Source organism: Thalassophryne amazonica, chromosome 18 (genome assembly GCF_902500255.1).
Source record: "Thalassophryne amazonica chromosome 18, fThaAma1.1, whole genome shotgun sequence".
In the NCBI taxonomy this organism is placed as follows: Eukaryota; Metazoa; Chordata; class Actinopteri; order Batrachoidiformes; family Batrachoididae; genus Thalassophryne; species Thalassophryne amazonica.
Genome location: NC_047120.1, coordinates 66,413,336 through 66,431,752, shown reverse-complemented (window position 1 = coordinate 66,431,752; position 18,417 = coordinate 66,413,336). Strand labels below are relative to the sequence as shown.

Sequence of the window (18,417 nt, the reverse complement as noted above, 5' to 3'; positions counted from 1 at the left end):
GAGACCAGAGGATCCTCGGTTCAAATCCCAGCCTGACCGGAAAATCACTAAGGGCCCTTGGGCAAGGTCCTTAAACTCCCAGTGTGTAGTGGGCACCTTGCCTGGCAGCACCCTCACATTGGAGTGAATGAGGCATTGGTATGTAAAGCACTTTGAGCGTCTGATGCAGATGGGAAAGTGCTTTATAAATGCAGTCCATTTACCATATCTATAATGTTGCATTCACGTGTTGACTGTAGAAAAATGATTATACTCATCAGAGCATCATGTTCATTAAAGCTAATACAATATCCGGGTTTTCCCTCATCGCTGCAGCAAGTGGTAATTGTTGAAGATTTTAAACTTTTGATAGAAAGTGGTGTCGCTGTGCCATACCGCACTTGCAACCAGAGGTGGCGGAATTTTTCTTTCAACATCTGATTGAAAATGATGTGTTTACAGTCTGCTGTTTACAGCCAACATTGGAATGCAACACTGACACCTGTTGTTCAGTGGGTTCTTCACAGCACTTTACAATGTTTAGTGTTTTCATGTTGATTTTTAAGCCTAAGGTTTCAAAAATATCCATTACGTGTGGACTTGGGAGGGAGATGCTGTACTTTTTAAGCCCCGCCCATTATTTTAAATATTCATATTTTTAGAAACGATCCACCTATCAAAGGCACGCGTGTGTGTTTATAAACACCGAACTCCCTGGAAAATTTATTTAAAATGCGTCAAAACTGGGTACTTCGGAACTTCGTTGACTTTTCTTTATTTTGCTCTTTTCTGGGTTTAATAACGACAGACCGGCTGAGCTACATTAGCTGTTTGTTACCCTAGTTGCTAACTGTGATGAGCGGTTCACAGCGGATGCTTTTCGAAACGGGCTCAAAAGTCGCCGGTTCTTTCCCGGTGGTTCTGAAGAAAATACTGGAAATGTCTACGCCGAATGGACCGGACAACGACGGCGGTAAGACGCTCAAAACACAACTTTGCTCTGTTGGACGAGTTTAGCCGCTTGTGCTGTTTGGCTATCTAATGGGCACAGAATGTGACGGGTAACAGAACTGTCCGTAAGACCAGTTCACTGGAACAACTTTTAAAGTGCCTTTTTTTTCTTTTCTTTTTTCTTTTTAGAATAATTCTTTGTTTTCTTACATTTCTGAACATTTGGAGTAGACTGAAACATGGCCATTATTTGATTTTGATTAGTAGTTTGAGTTTTTATTTTGACATTATTTTACATTATTATTACATTACATTTATTTTGCATTATGCAGAGTAATTTATCGATTTATAAAAGTCGACAGCTACTATAAAAAGTTCTCAGATCATTTACTGAATAAAAATCCTGTGAAAACTTAAATTACAAAGTTTTATCAATTTAAAGGTGCTAAAACTTAAAGTAGTCATTACGCAGAGTAATGTATATTATTGTAAAAATTCTTTATCAGTGTAACAGCAACAACAGATTTTTTTTATGCTTTTGTTCATCACTTTCTTTTTGGATCTGGTAAATGTGGAGATATTTTTATGTATGTTAATTTCTGTAACCTTGGATTGTAAGGTTATTTATAAAGCACTCTTAGAATGAATAAAAACGAATGGAAAAGGTGATAAAAATTACAGCAGCCATAAAAAAAATTATACTGAGCATAGAGCTCTGTAAGATCTTGACCCCTGGAACACAAATCAGAGCTGTATCCTGAAATCACAAAGTGGGGGTTGGTACATACAACTTGATACATTCCCTCTGACATGTGGGTGAACAACCATAAAGAGTTTTATAGTTCAGCATTCGCTAAACATTGTGTGTGTATATATATATATATATATATATAAATATATATATATATAATTTTTTTTTTTGGTAATATTTTTATTAGTATTCTGAATCTACAAAGTAATGAAGGTTGACCAATAAGAAGTAAAATGTTTGCCTCCAACATGTAACAGAGTGGAAGGATAAAGTAGCAGCAAGAAAATGTAAAAAGTCAAAAGTACAAGTATTTCAAATTTGTATTGAGTTGCAATATTTGAGTAAATGTATTCAGTTACTCTTAACCACTATTACTACAAGTGTCTTTAGTATGTAAATTGTTGACCAGACTAAAGTAATTTCAGCATGTTACTTTTGGTTCTCAAAAATTACAGTTTTTGGGGGTGGCATTTTAAACTCTGTAATTAATCATAACCATCTCTAATGAAAATAGTCATAGTTACAGTACATATGCTAGAAAATAATTTAAAGCAAAATGAAAAGTAATGAGCAAAACAAATATTTCATGTATAATTGTAAACATAAGTAGTGCATAATAATAAAAGTAAAGTAAGTTTTTCTTTTCTTTTTCTCTCTCCCCCCCCCATGAGCATTGTGACATTTTGTTTCAAAGGCAGTGTCCAAAATATAAATTGATTTATTTTCCAGTTCAGTTATAGAAAAGCAGTAAATCTTCACCAGTCTAATAACCAGACAGTGGAACAGGCAGAAACACAGACAGTTCGTCTGGAAACCAGGTGGATCTCCAGGCTCTCAGATCGGGGCTCTCCACACATGTCTACATTATTAGTTCTATTTTTCATTGACTATTTGTTAATCAGATTTATGATAATTAGTTTTCAATCTCACATTTTAGGAAAAAAGATTGGTTAAAAAAAGAAGCTTGTTTAAGTTTGCCCCACTGACAGACGTAAAGACTATTAAACAAATCCTACACTGATTTCAAGAAACCAAAGAGAGGCATAAAACATCATAGTATACAATCATATATGTCATGTTTTTTTTCTAGAAAATGTATGTGAAATAACTGATAATATTGCAAAATAGCTGCAGATTTTTTTTTTTTCTGTCAATCAACTAATCAATGATGACTATTGAATCAAATGGTTTAATTTGACTCGTTATTTCTAGCGCAGCCTTTTGTCAGATTTTGGCACAAAGCTTGATGGCATTAAGTGAAATTTCTTATTTGTTCTGCCAATGAAGCTATAATTTTGCTTTAATGTATTAATTAGTTACATAATTATATATATGAAATCATGTGAAAATATCAGTTAAAAGTTTGGGGATGATTTAGATCCAATTCATGAGCCGTATAACTTCCTTTTTTCAGTCATTCAAGATCCAATCCACATATCTAATGAATTTCATATTTTAATCCATAAATAGATTTTGTTTTAGATCTGTATAGAGATCCACATGAAGTGTGTTATTATTGGGAGTGTGTGACGTAACAAGTGTTTCTATGTCGGTGGGTCCTAAAAGGTAGAAAATGCACAGATGAGTAGTTTTCCCAGCTAATAAGATCGGACATGACTTGTCTGTCGGTGTCTTGAAAGCAGTAGTTTGTTTTTGACACTTTTCAGGAAGTGGAAAGACGAAGCTGCACCTGGGAGATGTAGACTTGGACAGTGAAGGCAGTGATGTGGGGACCTCAGCGGCCCTGACTCCTGCTATCTGGGAAAAAAATTTTCCATTTGATGGAAAGAATATCCACTTGGAGTACATGGACCTGGAAGAGTTCTTTTTGGAGAACTGCATCCCCGTCTCTGCTGAAGAGGAGAAGCCTAGTCCAGAAGGCAAACTGGAACCGATTAATTTTGACAAACAAAAGGTAGCAAAGGAAGCTGGGAATACCACAGCGGGTCTGCTGTCAGAGTCGGATGACTGTGAGGAGGAAGTGGTCATCATCAAGAATGACTCTGACCTCAGCTGTGACATCACTACAGGTGAGCAAAGCACGTTTTAGGCCAAATTGTTGATCGATGATGCATAAAAATAAACAAAATGTACAATAAAAATATAAACAAGCAGTGCATCATCATAATCATAAATAATACTGATCAATCATTTACACAGAATGAGCCAGTTGTATTGATGTATGTATTAACTGCCTCAGGTGTATTTATCAATCGATTATATTGATGTATTGATTACATGGCGTGAGGCAGAAGGTGACACAGCCTTAAGTTGATGGACAGCTTCAGGTTTTTCTGTTCTTGAGTTGGATGTTTGGGTACCTTCAGACCATTTTCTAAATTAGAATTATGATTGTAAATATAGATGTTAAAGAATCATGGGCTGTGTGAGTGGGACTGGAAAAGCTGAAGCATGTACCCTGTAAAATATAATGAGTGGACAGACGAGACTGTCTCGCACGCTTTAACATGAAAAGACTAAGTGCTGTCACGTCTTTGCTCACCATCGCATTATAAGAGAATGTTCTAATGAGGACAAGCTTGTTAAAATGTCAATCAATGAATTTTATTTATATAGCGCCAAATCACAACAGACAGTTGCCCCAAGGCGCTTTATATTGTAAGGCAAGGCCATACAATAATTACGTAAAAACCCCAACGGTCAAAATGACCCCCTGTGAGCAAGCACTTGGCGACAGTGGGAAGGAAAAACTCCCTTTTAACAGGAAGAAACCTCCAGCAGAACCAGGCTCAGGGAGGGGCAGTCTTCTGCTGGGACTGGTTGGGGCTGAGGGAGAGAACCAGGAAAAAGACATGCTGTGGAGGGGAGCAGAGATCAATCACTAATGATTAAATGCAGAGTGGTGCATACAGAGCAAAAGGAGAAAGAAACACTCAGTGCATCATGGGAACCCCCCAGCAGTCTAAGTCTATAGCAGCATAACTAAGGGATGGTTCAGGGTCACCTGATCCAGCCCTAACTATAAGCTTTAGCAAAAAGGAAAGTTTTAAGCCTAATCTTAAAAGTAGAGAGGGTGTCTGTCTCCCTGATCTGAATTGGGAGCTGGATCCACAGGAGAGGAGCCTGAAAGCTGAAGGCTCTGCCTCCCATTCTACTCTTACAAACCCTAGGAACTACAAGTAAGCCTGCAGTCTCTATTGGGGTGATATGGTACTATGAGGTCCCTAAGATAAGATGGGACCTGATTATTCAAAACCTTATAAGTAAGAAGAAGAATTTTAAATTGAGATATGCTCTCCCCTTGTAGTCCCTGTCAGTACTCTAGCTGCAGCATTTTGAATTAACTGAAGGCTTTTCAGGGAACTTTTAGGACAACCTGATAATAATGAATTACAATAGTCCAGCCTAGAGGAAATAAATGCATGAATTAGTTTTTCAGCATCACTCTGAGACAAGACCTTTCTAATTTTAGAGATATTGCGCAAATGCAAAAAAGCAGTCCTATGTACCATGTTTCTAAGATTTGTGGGGCCAAGTACAATAACTTCAGTTTTATCTGAGTTTAAAAGCAGGAAATTAGAGGTCATCCATGTCTTTATGTCTGTAAGACAATCCTGCAGTTTAGCTAATTGGTGTGTGTCCTCTGGCTTCATGGATAGATAAAGCTGGGTATCATCTGCGTAACAATGAAAATTTAAGCAATGCCGTCTAATAATACTGCCTAAGGGAAGCATGTATAAAGTGAATAAAATTGGTCCTAGCACAGAACCTTGTGGAACTCCATAATTAACCTTAGTCTGTGAAGAAGATTCCCCATTTACATGAACAAATTGTAATCTATTAGATAAATATGATTCAAACCACTGCAGCGCAGTGCCTTTAATACCTATGGCATGCTCTAATCTCTGTAACAAAATTTTATGGTCAGCAGTATCAAAAGCAGCACTGAGGTCTAACAGAACAAGCACAGAGATGAGTCCACTGTCTGAAGCCATAAGAAGATCATTTGTAACTTTCACTAATGCTGTTTCTGTACTATGATGAATTCTAAAACCTGACAAACTCTTCAAATAGACCATTCCTCTGCAGATGATCAGTTAGCTGTTTTACAACTACCCTTTCAAGAATTTTTGAGAGAAAAGGAAGGTTGGAGATTGGCCTATAATTAGCTAAGATAGCTGGGTCAAGTGATGGCTTTTTAAGTAATGGTTTAATTACTGCCACCTTAAAAGCCTGTGGTACATAGCCAACTAATAAAGATAGATTGATCATATTTAAGATCGAAGCATTAAATAATGGTAGGGCTTCCTTGAGCAGCCTGGTAGGAATGGGGTCTAATAGACATGTTGATGGTTTGGATGAAGTAACTAATGAAAATAACTCAGACAGAACAATCGGAGAGAAAGAGTCTAACCAAATACCGGCATCACTGAAAGCAAAGATAACGATATGTCTTTGGGATGGTTATGAGTAATTTTTTCTCTAATAGTTAAAATTTTATTAGCAAAGAAAGTCATGAAGTCATTACTAGTTAAAGTTAAAGGAATACTCGGCTCAATAGAGCTCTGACTCTTTGTCAGCCTGGCTACAGTGCTGAAAAGAAACCTGGGGTTGTTCTTATTTTCTTCAATTAGTGATGAGTAGTAAGATGTCCTAGATTTACGGAGGGCTTTTTTATAGAGCAACAGACTCTTTTTCCAGGCTAAGTGAAGATCTTCTAAATTAGTGAGACGCCATTTCCTCTCCAACTTACGGGTTATCTGCTTTAAGCTGCGAGTTTGTGAGTTATGCCACGGAGTCAGGCACTTCTGATTTAAAGCTCTCTTTTTCAGAGGAGCTACAGCATCCAAAGTTGTCTTCAATGAGGATGTAAAACTATTGACGAGATACTCTATCTCACTTACAGAGTTTAGGTAGCTACTCTGCACTGTGTTGGTATATGGCATTAGAGAACATAAAGAAGGAATCATATCCTTAAACCTAGTTACAGTGCTTTCTGAAAGACTTCTAGTGTAATGAAACTTATTCCCCACTGCTGGGTAGTCCATCAGAGTAAATGTAAATGTTATTAAGAAATGATCAGACAGAAGGGAGTTTTCAGGGAATACTGTTAAGTCTTCAATTTCCATACCATAAGTCAGAACAAGATCTAAGATATGATTAAAGTGGTGGGTGGACTCATTTACATTTTGAGCAAAGCCAATTGAGTCTAATAATAGATTAAATGCAGTGTTGAGGCTGTCATTCTCAGCATCTGTGTGGATGTTAAAATCGCCCACTATAATTATCTTATCTGAGCTAAGCACTAAGTCAGCCAAAAGGTCTGAAAATTCACAGTAACGACCAGGTAGACGATGGATAATAACAAATAAAACTGGTTTTTGGGACTTCCAATTTGGATGGACAAGACTAAGAGTCAAGCTTTCAAATGAATTAAAGCTCTGTCTGGGTTTTTGATTAATTAATAAGCTGGAATGGAAGATCGCTGCTAATCCTCCGCCTCGGCCGTGCTACGAGCATTCTGGCAGTTAGTGTGACTCAGGGGTGTTGACTCATTTAAACTAACATATTCATCCTGCTGTAACCAGGTTTCTGTAAGGCAGAATAAATCAATATGTTGATCAATTATTATATCATTTACTAACAGGGACTTAGAAGAGACAGACCTAATGTTTAATAGACCACATTTAACTGTTTTAGTCTGTGGTGTAGTTGAAGGTGCTATATTATTTTTTCTTTTTGAATTTTTATGTTTAAATAGATTTTTGCTGGTTATTGGTGGTCTGGGAGCAGGCACCGTCTCTACGGGGATGGGGTAATGAGGGGATGGCAGGGGGAGAGAAGCTGCAGAGAGGTGTGTAAGACTACAACTCTGCTTCCTGGTCCCAACCCTGGATAGTCACGGTTTGGAGGATTTAAGAAAATTGGCCAGATTTCTAGAAATGAGAGCTGCTCCATCCAAAGTGGGATGGATGCCATCTCTCCTAACAAGACCAGGTTTTCCCCAGAAGCTTTGCCAATTATCTATGAAGCCCATGAGGTGGGCTTCATAGATAATTGGCATGGCATGGATAAATGTGGTGAATGTAATGTCCTATAGACGTGTGGATAGTTAGTGGATGATGGATAAGGAACAGGTGTGGTTGTAAGTGAAAGAGACAGTTTCTGCCTAGAAATACTGTTAATTTAATGATTCACAGCAGTTATGTTGTACAATTTTAAATAAGTCAAGTCCACACAACCCCGCAGAAAGGATTTTAGTCTCAAAAGACTGTTGTATAAAACCATAATTCTGTATTTTTAGGTAGCAGCACATCTTCATCACACTGACATCACTCTGTATTTTGTCAACTGTGTGCTGTCGTGTTTCCACGCTGTCTGCTCAGAAGTGACCACCGAACCCGACAGAGCGACGCCCGAGTCTGTGGACCCCGACGATATCATGGTGGACATTAACTATGAGCTGGATCCCACCGACCTGGTCCTGTCAACTGTCCCTGGAGGTAAACTCTTTGATCCACGCAAACACAAATTCACCGAAGACGAGCTGAAGCCCCAGCCGATGGTCAAAAAAGCCAGGAAGGTGTTTGTACCCGAGGAAAAGAAGGTATGAATCGACGTCAGCCCAGCGGAACGTGTTTAAACAGGAAAGAATTACAGTATGAAGTCACGTGTACCGTAAGTCGGTCCTCCAGTGTCCATGTCTGCTTCAGTTTCTAAAGATGATTTAATCATTTCTGTTCACTGCCTCAGTCTGGAGTTGCACAAAAACCTGATGATGGAAAAGGAATTATTCCTGATTTAAATACTCCATATTGTGTCAGTAAAACTGGCTGTGATCATATTTCTGCTGGTCTACAGCCTCTTTCACACCGGGCTGGCGTAGAGTTGCATTGTGCTGCATAACTATTATGCAGGAATGGCTGCGTATGTCGCGTGCAGGGGGAGAAGCTTTGGCCCGTCTCTTCTTCTGTGGTTTTGAAGCTTCACTGCCAGCAGAGTCCAGGGGGATGAATAAAATCTAGCAATGCAGGTATGTACTGATTAAAAAAAAAAAAAAAACAACCCTAAAAGGATTTTTCCCTGGACTGGTGTAGGGTAGCGTATAATTGCGGAGACTTGTGTACAGTAGCGGAGTGTTGCATCGAGCACTGGACACAGTGCTCTACGCCGAATGTCCATGAAAAAAATTAAAGTTTTATTTTTTTGCGTCCATTTCGCAGACCCCTTTGCGCCCCTCATTGTATTGCCACGTAGGGGTGCATAAGCTCGGCCGAGTCAGTATGCTGCATTATGCAACTCTACGTTGGCCTGGTGTGAAAGGGGCTTTCACTTTAGAATGGCCTCTTTCATCTTTTACTTGGTGAGAGGAGACTTATACCTGTTTGGGAGAAGATGCTAAACAAGTTGATTGTTGTAAGAAATGAGGCTAAAAAACATGCAGTAATGTTCTTAACTCCTTGGATTTCCTGGCCTTAGCACGCAGTTGGCATCAAAAGTGATGGAACAAAAAACCCTCATGGTGGAGTCTATTGAGACCAATAAAAGCTTTCAGTGAGGCGGCACATTCGAATATCTTCAGAAAATACTCAACAATCCCGTTACATTCTGAACCGTTTATCTTCCTCTGAATGCACCCACGGGGATCAAATTGTTTTAAATTCTTTCAGTGACATGCAACAGTATTATCGAGCAAACTTTTCGTGTGTTTGAGCTAAATTCCAGCGGTGTGAGCAGTGAACTCGTGCATTTCAGCGGCTGACTCACAGGGTCAAAAAAAGGTCGTCTGGTAGTGAAACTTGCAACTCACAGTGACTCAGCAGTTTGAAAAGCGCCAAACTGAGCTTTGTGCTTCCTCCAGTCTGTCAGATAATAACCGGGTTAGCGGGCACATTACATCCTGTGTGTTCACCTCTTGACCTCCCATATTGGCAGCAGGTTTTTATGAAAAGTAATTTACTGATTTAATGATGGGACTTTTTAAAGAGTGTGACGTAGGGAGACATCATTTCTGTCCTGCCAAGAAAAAAATAATCAGATGTCACTGGTGGAGGTAGACATTATTGGATTATTCCTTTTTTGGTCACTCATTCCAACTCTGCTCCTTTTGTCTTCTTTGCCTGTCCAGGATGAAAAATACTGGCAGAGGAGGAGGAAGAACAACATGGCAGCCAAACGTTCCCGCGAAGCTCGCAGACTGAAGGAGAACCAGATCGCTGTGCGCGCAGCTTTTCTGGAGTGCGAGAACACGGCGCTGCGCAGCGAGGTGGCCAAGCTACAGCGGGATTGCAACCGCTACAAGAAAACTGTGTGTTGCTACCAATCCAAATTTGGGCAGCTGTGAATTTCAACCCACGTGTGAAACGCGGGATCTGTCTGAAGTTCAAAGTAAAACGCAGTACGACTGTTACTGAGGATGTGGACCCACTTTTAAATACTGTATGTAATGTTTTTTATTTTATTGGTGGCATTTGTGACCAAGATCCCAGAAGCGAGAGCCGATCATGGTCACTGTCTTTGAGCAGGATTTTTTTAATTTTTTTTTTACGCTCTATAAATGTTGATCTTAATTATGTTGTTGACCTTTCATATTTTTGTTCAGTGTTATAAGGTGTTACTAAGGGGCTGGAGCCTATCCCAGCAGTCATGGGGCATGAGGCAGGGAACACCCTTGACAGGACGCCAGGCTGTTGCAGGGCCACACACATATAGACAAACACGTTCACACCACATTAAAACATTTAGAGGATAAATATTTTTGCATTTATTCCAGCACTTTCAAAACATTTCAACTCCCTGATTGATTTGATGTTTTGTAACAAAATATAAAGATTTCTGACACTTTGTCATAGCCCTGATGACCAACTTGATATCATATTTTTTGACAGAAGACTGCTTCTCGTGATTTCATTTTAAAAGTTTGTCTTTAATCATATTATTTGCCAATATCACCAAGTAATCTTGAATTATAATTTTGAAACATTTAACTTGGTGTTTGTTACGTTTGACTTTATATCTGTGATTATTTTTTGCTGCTGTTTTAAATAATGTGTGTGTATATAGTGCATACGGAAAGTATTCACAGCATTTCGCTTTGTCTACATTTATTTACAGCCTTATTCCAAAATTAATGTAGTAAGTCCCTTCGGCTGCTCCCTTGTTTGCACTTGGGGTTGCCACAGCAAATCCAAGGTGGATCTGGCACAGGTTTTACGCCGGACACCCTTCCTGATGCATCTCCACATTACATGGAGAAATGTGTCAGGGGTGGGATTTGAACCCGGAACCTTCTACACTAAAACCAAGCGCATTAACCACTTGGCCACCACCCCTGCCTTATTCCAAAATTAATTCAATTTTTTTTTCTCAAAATTCTACACAGTACCCCATAATGATAATGTTGAAAAAAAGTTTTGAGATTTTTGCAAATAACTAAGAAATCGCATGTAGATAAGTATCTACAGCCTTTGTCATGAAACGCAAAATAGATTAGCTTGAACTTTATTAATCCCTTGGGAAGACTCCCTCAGAGATATTGAGGTTCCAGCAGCACACAGGGTAAGAAGCACAGTATCAAAAGTAAAACAACTTGCAAAATGTAAATACCAGAAACACTGCTCGCTACTGGTTTACTGGCTACTACTGTTCCTCTCCTTACCATCCTGTCTTCCTGTTACTACTCCTCCCTGAGTGAGGAGTTGTACAGTCTGATGGCCTGAAAGACAAAGGAGTTTTTCAGTTTGTTGGTCCTGCACTTAGGAAGGAGCAGTCTGTGGCTAAACAGGCTCCTCTGGTTGCTGATGACTGTGTGCAGAGGGTGACTGGCATCAGCCATGATGTCCAGCAGTTTATCCGATGTTCTCGTCTCTGCCACCATCACCAGACAGTCCAGCTTCATGCCAACCACAAAGCCAGCCCATCTGATCAGTTTGTCCAGCCTGGATATGTCCTTTGATGCACTTCCCCCCAGCATACCATGGTGTAAAACTGGTCGCTGGCTACCACGAACTGGTAGAACATCCACAGGAGTTTCCTGCAGATATTAAATGACCACAGCCTCCTCAGGAAGTACAGCCTGCTGTCCCTTACTGCACAGGTGGTTGGTGTGAGTTGTCCAGTCTGCTGTCCAGCCACAGCCCAAGGTACTTGTAGGAATCCACAGCCTCCACTTCAACTCCCCCGATCAGAACTGGTCACAGTCTTGGTCTTAACTTCCCAAAGTCAATGACCAGCTCCTTTGTCTTCAAGGTGTTGAGCTCACGTGGATCCTGTTTCCACTGATCATCCTTGAGAAGTTTCTACAGCTTAACTGGTGTCCACCTGGGGTAAATTCAGTTGATTGGACATGATTTGGAAAGACACACACCTCAAAGGAATTGTCTGTAAACCTCCAAGACAGGATTGTCTTGAGGCACAAATCTGGGAAGGGTACAGAAACATTTCTGCTGCTTTGAAGGTCCCAATGAATACAGTGGCCTCCATCATCTGTAAATAGAAGAAGTTCGGCTCCACCAGGATTTTTGTGTAAGCTGGCCGCCTGTCAAAACTGAGTGAGTGGGCGAGAAGGACCTTAGAGAATTTTGGGGGGTAAAAAATGAATTTACTCCATTTTGGAATAAGGCTGTAACATAAAATGTGGAAAAAGTGAAGTACTGTGAATACTTTCTGGATGCACCGTATTTCATACTCATGTTTTGTATTGGTCAAAGTATTTGGGTTTATTTAAAGTTTCGGTTGAATGTTGTTTATTTTTGCTAATATACGCACAATTTGTAACTTTTAGGTTTGCACTTAAGGTTTTTTTTTTTTTTTGCCATTTCTTTGCCATCAAACACTTCATATCAGAGTTCAGCTTCTTTACAGGATGGCAGCGATGTGACCAAGAATCCTAAAATGCACTGGAGTACCCGTGATTTCTGCATTTAATGTTATTTTCAGCAGCAGACCCTCATTTATCTGATGCATTTGTGTTCATTTATTTGCACCAATAAGTAAGCCGCCTTGTCGCATTGTGTGAAGTAAAATTGAAATCCTGTTTGCAGTGTTCACAAGATGTGTGCATTTAAGCCGCCAGGATCTGCTTTAAAACCCAATATCATCATTATTCCCCTCATTAAATGCATGTGTGAATATACACTCAACAAAAATATAAATGCAACACTTTTGGTTTTGCTCCCATTTTGTATGAGATGAACTCAAAGATCTAAAACTTTTCCACATACACAATATCACCATTTCCCTCAAATATTGTTCACAAACCAGTCTAAATCTGTGATAGTGAGCACTTCTCCTTTGCTGAGATAATCCATCCCACCTCACAGGTGTGCCGTATCAAGATGCTGATTAGTGCACAGGTGTGCCTTAGACTGCCCACAATAAAAAGCCACTCTGAAAGATGCAGTTTTATCACACAGCACAATGCCACGTTGGAGAGGTGTTCTCTTCACGGATGAATCCCGGTTCACACTGTCCAAGGCAGATGGCAGACAGCGTGTGTGGCGTCGTGTGGGTGAGCGGTTTTCTGATGTCAATGTTGTGGATCGAGTGGCCCATGGTGGCGGTGGGGTTATGGTATGGGCAGGCGTCTGTTATGGACGAAGAACACAGGTGCATTTTATTGATGGCATTTTGAATGCACAGAGATACCGTGACGAGATCCTGAGGCCCATTGTTGTGCCATACATCCAAGAACATCACCTCATGTTGCAGCAGGATAATGCACGGCCCCATGTTGCAAGGATCTGTACACAATTCTTGGAAGCTGAAAATGTCCCAGTTCTTGCATGGCCGGCATACTCACCGGACATGTCACCCATTGAGTATGTTTGGGATGCTCTGGACCGGCGTATATGACAGCGTGTACCAGTTCCTGCCAATATCCAGCAACTTCGCACAGCCATTGAAGAGGAGTGGACCAATATTCCACAGGCCACAATTGACAACCTGATCAACTCTATGTGAAGGAGATGTGTTGCACTGCATGAGGCAAATGGTGGTCACACCAGATACTGACTGGTATCCCCCCCCAATAAAACAAAACTGCACCTTTCAGAGTGGCCTTTTATTGTGGGCAGTCTAAGGCACACCCGTGCACTAATCATGGTGTCTAATCAGCACCTTGATATGGCACACCTGTGAGGTGGGATGGATTATCTCAGCAAAGGAGAAGTGCTCACTATCACAGATTTAGACTGGTTTGTGAATAATATTTGAGGGAAATGGTGATATTGTGTATGTGGAAAAAGTTTTAGATCTTTGAGTTCATCTCATACAAAATGGGAGCAAAACCAAAAGTGTTGCGTTTATATTTTTGTTGAGTGTAAGTGACCTTGAGTCCAGATGTTACTCCTATAAAAAGATTGTAGTCCATTAAAATACAACTGATGCATTTTATTTTTCTTAAACCTGAAAATTTATATTTATTATACAGTGGCTTAAAAAAGGTTAGCTACTTGTGACAAGTTTCAGTCGTGGTGACACTATGCTCACAGGAAATTGGGTTTTTGCTTATTTCATGCTGACTTGGAATATTTGGGGGGGGGGGGGGGGGCAGCTTCTAGACTTTGTACTTGAACTTGTAGTTTTTTTAACCTTGGTTTCATTAAGAAATGCCTTGATAATATGAGCACTTTGTGTTTTGTATGAATGTCATAAAACATTGAATAAAGTACTTTGTGTGTTTTTTCATGTACAGATTAGTTAAAATGCGAGTAACTGTTGTTTGGTTAAACACATTGCTGACAATAAGAAAATATACTGTTCATTAATGTTCAAGTCTACACAGCAATGAACACAAATATACAAGAGACTTTTATTGAAAAAGATTGAACTTTTTAAAATAAAACCGACACAAATTAAAAAAAAATTGGCAGTTGTCTTCACCTTTTCTTGAAGCCGTACTTCTTCCTTTCATAAAAGAGATCAGTTTTAGAGCTGCCTAAATTTACAATTTTTGGACAGCCGTCTCGCTGCAAACACAAGAGAAAAGTTTTGTCACATTCTTAAAAACAAGATTTTTTTTTTTAAGTGAGGAAATTAAAAAAAACTATTAGTATTTATCTTAAGGTTATGTAATGCACAGGGATAACTGACAAAATGTACAACAAACTATTTTTCTTTTATTGTGAAGAAAGCCATCAGATTGGCGACAGGTTTGCGTGTGAGCCTGCAGGTTTAGACTCACGTCTTTCTCCTGGATGGTGCACTCTTTACAGTAGTACGCATCCGACACGCCGGGACCGCCGCAGATCACACAGCGGCCTTGATACGAGCCGTAGTTACACTCGTCACAGATCCGGACCAGTGTGCACGGCCTCACGTACGAGTCACAGATGACGCACTTCCCATCGCCTACAAAAAAAAATAAAATAAAAAAATAAGAACCGAGTCCAAAATACAGGTCAAGATTAATCTATTAATCCATCACTGAACTGGTGTCATTCATTATATTTAGCAGACTGCAATTACCAAAAATTGCAAAAACAAAAATTTTTTTTAAAGGTGTTTTATGTAAAAGTGCATATATATATCATAGCTCATCTTCAACCGCTTATCCGGGATCGGGTCGCAGCGGCAACAGCTCCAGCAGGGGACACCAGACTTCCCTTTCTCAGGCCACTTTGACCACCTCTGACTGGGGGATCCTGAGGTGTTCCCAGGCCGGTGTGGAGATATAATCTCTCCAACTAGTAATGGGTCTTCCCTAGGGTCTCCTCCCAGATGGAAGTGTCTGGAACATCTCCCTAGGGAGGCATTCAGGAGGCATCCTTACCAGATGCCCGAACCACCTCAGGTGGCTCCTTTCAACGCAAAGGAGCAGTGGCTCTACTCTGAGCTCCCACTGAATGACCAAGCTTCTCACCCTATCTCTAAGGGAGGCACCAGCCACCCTCCTAAGGAAGCCCATTTCATCCGCTTGTACCCGCGATCTAGTTCTTTCGGTCATGACCCAACCCTCATGACCATAGGTGAGAACAGGAACGAAGATTGACCAGTAGATCGAGATTTTCGCCTTTTGGCTTGACTCCGTTTTCATCACAATAGTACGGTAGAGTGAATGCAATTCCGCCCCTGCTGCACCGATTCTCCAGCCAATCTCACGCTCCATTGTCCCCTCACTCATGAACAAGACCCCAAGTTACTTGAACTCCTTCACTTGGGATAAGACCTCATTCCCTACCGGGAGTAGGCAATCCATCGGTTTCCTGCTAAGAAGCATAGCCTCAGATTTAGAGGTGTTGATCCACATCCCAGCCACTTCACACTCAGCTGCGAACTGATCCAGTGAGTGTTGGAGGTCACCGGCCAATGAAGCCAACAGGACCACATCATCAGCAAAAAGCAGTGATGAGAACGAGCCCACCAAACTGGAAGCCCTCCTCCCACTGACTACGCCTCGATATCCTGTCCATGAATATCACAAACAGGATTGGTGACATGGCGCAGCCCTGGTGGAGGCCAACCCCCACCAGAAACGAGTCCGACTTACTGCAGAGCACCCAAACACAGCTCTCGCTTTGTGAGTACAGAGATTGGACGGCCCTGAGAAGGGATCCCCTCACTCCATACTTCCGCAGCACCTCCCACAGTATCTCCTGGGATACCTGATCATATGCCTTCTCCACAAAATACATGTAGACTGCATGGGCATACTCCCAGGCACCCTCCAGGATACTTGTGAGAGTGAAGAGCTGGTCAGTTGTTCCACAACCAGGATGGAACCCGCATTGTTCCTCTTCAATCAGAGGTTCGATTATAATCGAACCTCTGATTGAATCGGCCGAATCCTCCTTTCCAGCACCCTGGAGTAGACTTTACCAGGGAGGCTGAGTAGTGTGATGCCCCTATAATTGGCACACACTCTCTGGTCCGCCCCCCTTTTTTTTCCTTAAATATGGGGCCCACCATCCCAGTTTGCCACTCCTTAGGCAGTGTCCCAGACTTCAACGCAATGTTGAGGAGATGTCTCATCCAAGACAATCCCTCCACACCGAGAGCCTTCAGCATTTCAGGTCAGATCTCATCAATCCCCAGGGTCTTGCCACTGCGGAGCTGTTTGACTACATCAGTGACTTCCACCAGGGAAAATCATGATAATCCTCCATCAGCTTCCAGCCCTGCCCCTACTATAGAGGGAGCATATCCAGCTGATGCAGGAGATCCTCAAAGTATATATACAGACGGTTGCCCAGTTCCGGATTACCTTTTTTAAAGTACCGCTATACGGAGCCATAATGCAACTGAATGTCCTTTAATTGTGTATTGTTGTATTGGGTATTTGGATGTTATTTAGCTGAAAAAGTCTGGGTGGAGTAGCGCTTCTACTTAAAGTGTGAAGCCACATTAAGTGTGGTGCAAATATTTGCCAGAAATGGATCACTTTTGCCAGTTCCAGATCATGACACTCTGCCTCACTTTGGGTTCATTCCTGGCATCTGGCTGGAGCCCTTCTAATGCAGAATGATACACTGTGCCTGAGAATGTGTTTTGAACACAAAATGATATAAATTATACTTATTAAATGAGAATTTGCTTCGTTTCGAAAAGCGCTGTTATACGTTTTTACGAGCAAAAAATGAAGTGTGGAGGTGAGATTTCTCCCGAATTAAAAAGTAAAAGCCCCCACATCCATGTCCATTCGTGATGTCGAAATGACCCCCAAAGTCCACAAGGACAAGGAAGCTCACAACTACAGACACGAGGCTGCTGCCTCAGTGATCCGCAACCGTCGGAGATATTTCGCGTCGGGGATAAATTCGCGCAATTAAACAGCAAGGCATAACACACTGACATTTTCTTCCCAAGTAAGTAAGTATTTTCCCACTCTAGAACCAAAAACACCGAACGGCTAACTCACCTTTGCTACATTTTAGAGATCGTTACTTTAAAACTTGCAGGAATGAGTGTCAGAAAAAGCGCGCACACCGCAGACACTGGGATGTTGTGATTCCTCTGCTGGTCACAAGGATGGCTGGATCCGGTCGACCTTGTGGTCGTTTGTAGACAAAACATCAATCTTTCCATTGGTACCAAGTATTAGCTTATTCGTGCTGATTACGAGAAACGGCGGCACAAAAACTACAGCAGTGATCTGCAACTGACAATGATCCGGAACTGGGCAAGTGACTGTACATATAAGTAACTTGGAAATGAGTTGGTTATTTTTTTTTTCTCCTGATCATCTGAATAATCCTCTGAGAAAGTTTAAGAAAATAAACAAATACTTACATTTCTCACAAAGTCTCCCGATCGCTGATGAAAAAAGACAAAAAAAAGTTAATTATACAGTTTGTCCTGTGCGTCCTTAATAACACAATAACCGGTGGGGGGGGGGTAAATGAAGACTTTAAAAAATAAGACACGCGTTGTTTGCCTTTATCCTCCAATAACTTTAAAAGTTTCAGCACTTTGTGTCCTCTTTTTATTCACATCTACGGCTATCGGCACAAAGTCGTTAGCATGTTAGCTACGGTTAGTATGATTCAGTTGCTGTTTGTTTTAGGCTGTTCGCTTTTTTTTGTTCGGCCTCGGCACATGTGATTTTAATAACTCGTATGTGACTTTGTGCTGTATAAATACAAAACTTACCGACACCAGCTTGTTTTCTGCAGAAAATCAGATCTGGATGATGCTTTGCCATTTTTAATGGAGGATCGTAAGGCTTTGTTCACCTTTGAACTCTACTTTCTATGCTACGTTTTTGTTTTGGTTTTTTTTTTTTGCATTACCGCCCCCTAGCGATATGAATTGTCTGTATTTTACCATCTTTTACCATT

At 40.8% G+C, this 18,417-nt stretch overlaps 2 protein-coding genes across 2 annotated transcripts; one reads left to right on the top strand and one right to left on the bottom strand.

Annotated features, from left to right (window-relative positions):
* The first annotated feature begins 699 nt into the window (after positions 1-699).
* Positions 700-10,788, top strand: tefa (TEF transcription factor, PAR bZIP family member a). Its single transcript, XM_034194480.1, has 4 exons — positions 700-952; positions 3,349-3,711; positions 8,029-8,249; positions 9,771-10,788. Exons 1-4 carry the CDS (start codon positions 835-837, stop codon positions 9,984-9,986), a joined length of 918 nt encoding a protein of 305 aa, XP_034050371.1. The 5' UTR covers positions 700-834; the 3' UTR covers positions 9,987-10,788.
* Positions 10,789-14,435: 3,647 nt separating this feature from the next.
* On the bottom strand, positions 14,436-18,323 carry phf5a (PHD finger protein 5A). Its single transcript, XM_034193783.1, has 4 exons — positions 18,230-18,323; positions 17,870-17,893; positions 14,826-14,992; positions 14,436-14,610 (listed from the first exon to the last, which is right to left on the bottom strand). Exons 1-4 carry the CDS (start codon positions 18,279-18,281, stop codon positions 14,521-14,523), a joined length of 333 nt encoding a protein of 110 aa, XP_034049674.1. The 5' UTR covers positions 18,282-18,323; the 3' UTR covers positions 14,436-14,520.
* Positions 18,324-18,417: the final 94 nt, after the last annotated feature.

What these genes read in the sequence shown, in the direction of transcription:
- tefa (XM_034194480.1), top strand. Translation starts at nt 835, where the DNA reads ATGAGCGGTTCACAGCGGATGCTTTTCGAAACGGGCTCAAAAGTCGCC. An exon ending in CAGCTGTGACATCACTACAG is followed by an intron (nt 3,712 to 8,028) that starts GTGAGCAAAGCA and finishes CTGTCTGCTCAG; the next exon opens with AAGTGACCACCGAACCCGAC. An exon ending in TTGTACCCGAGGAAAAGAAG is followed by an intron (nt 8,250 to 9,770) that starts GTATGAATCGAC and finishes TTGCCTGTCCAG; the next exon opens with GATGAAAAATACTGGCAGAG.
- phf5a (XM_034193783.1), bottom strand. Translation starts at nt 18,281, where the DNA reads ATGGCAAAGCATCATCCAGATCTGATTTTCTGCAGAAAACAAGCTGGT. An exon ending in CGGGAGACTTTGTGAGAAAT is followed by an intron (nt 14,993 to 17,869) that starts GTAAGTATTTGT and finishes TTTTTTTTGTAG; the next exon opens with GCGATGGGAAGTGCGTCATC. An exon ending in GCACCATCCAGGAGAAAGAC is followed by an intron (nt 14,611 to 14,825) that starts GTGAGTCTAAAC and finishes TTGTGTTTGCAG; the next exon opens with CGAGACGGCTGTCCAAAAAT.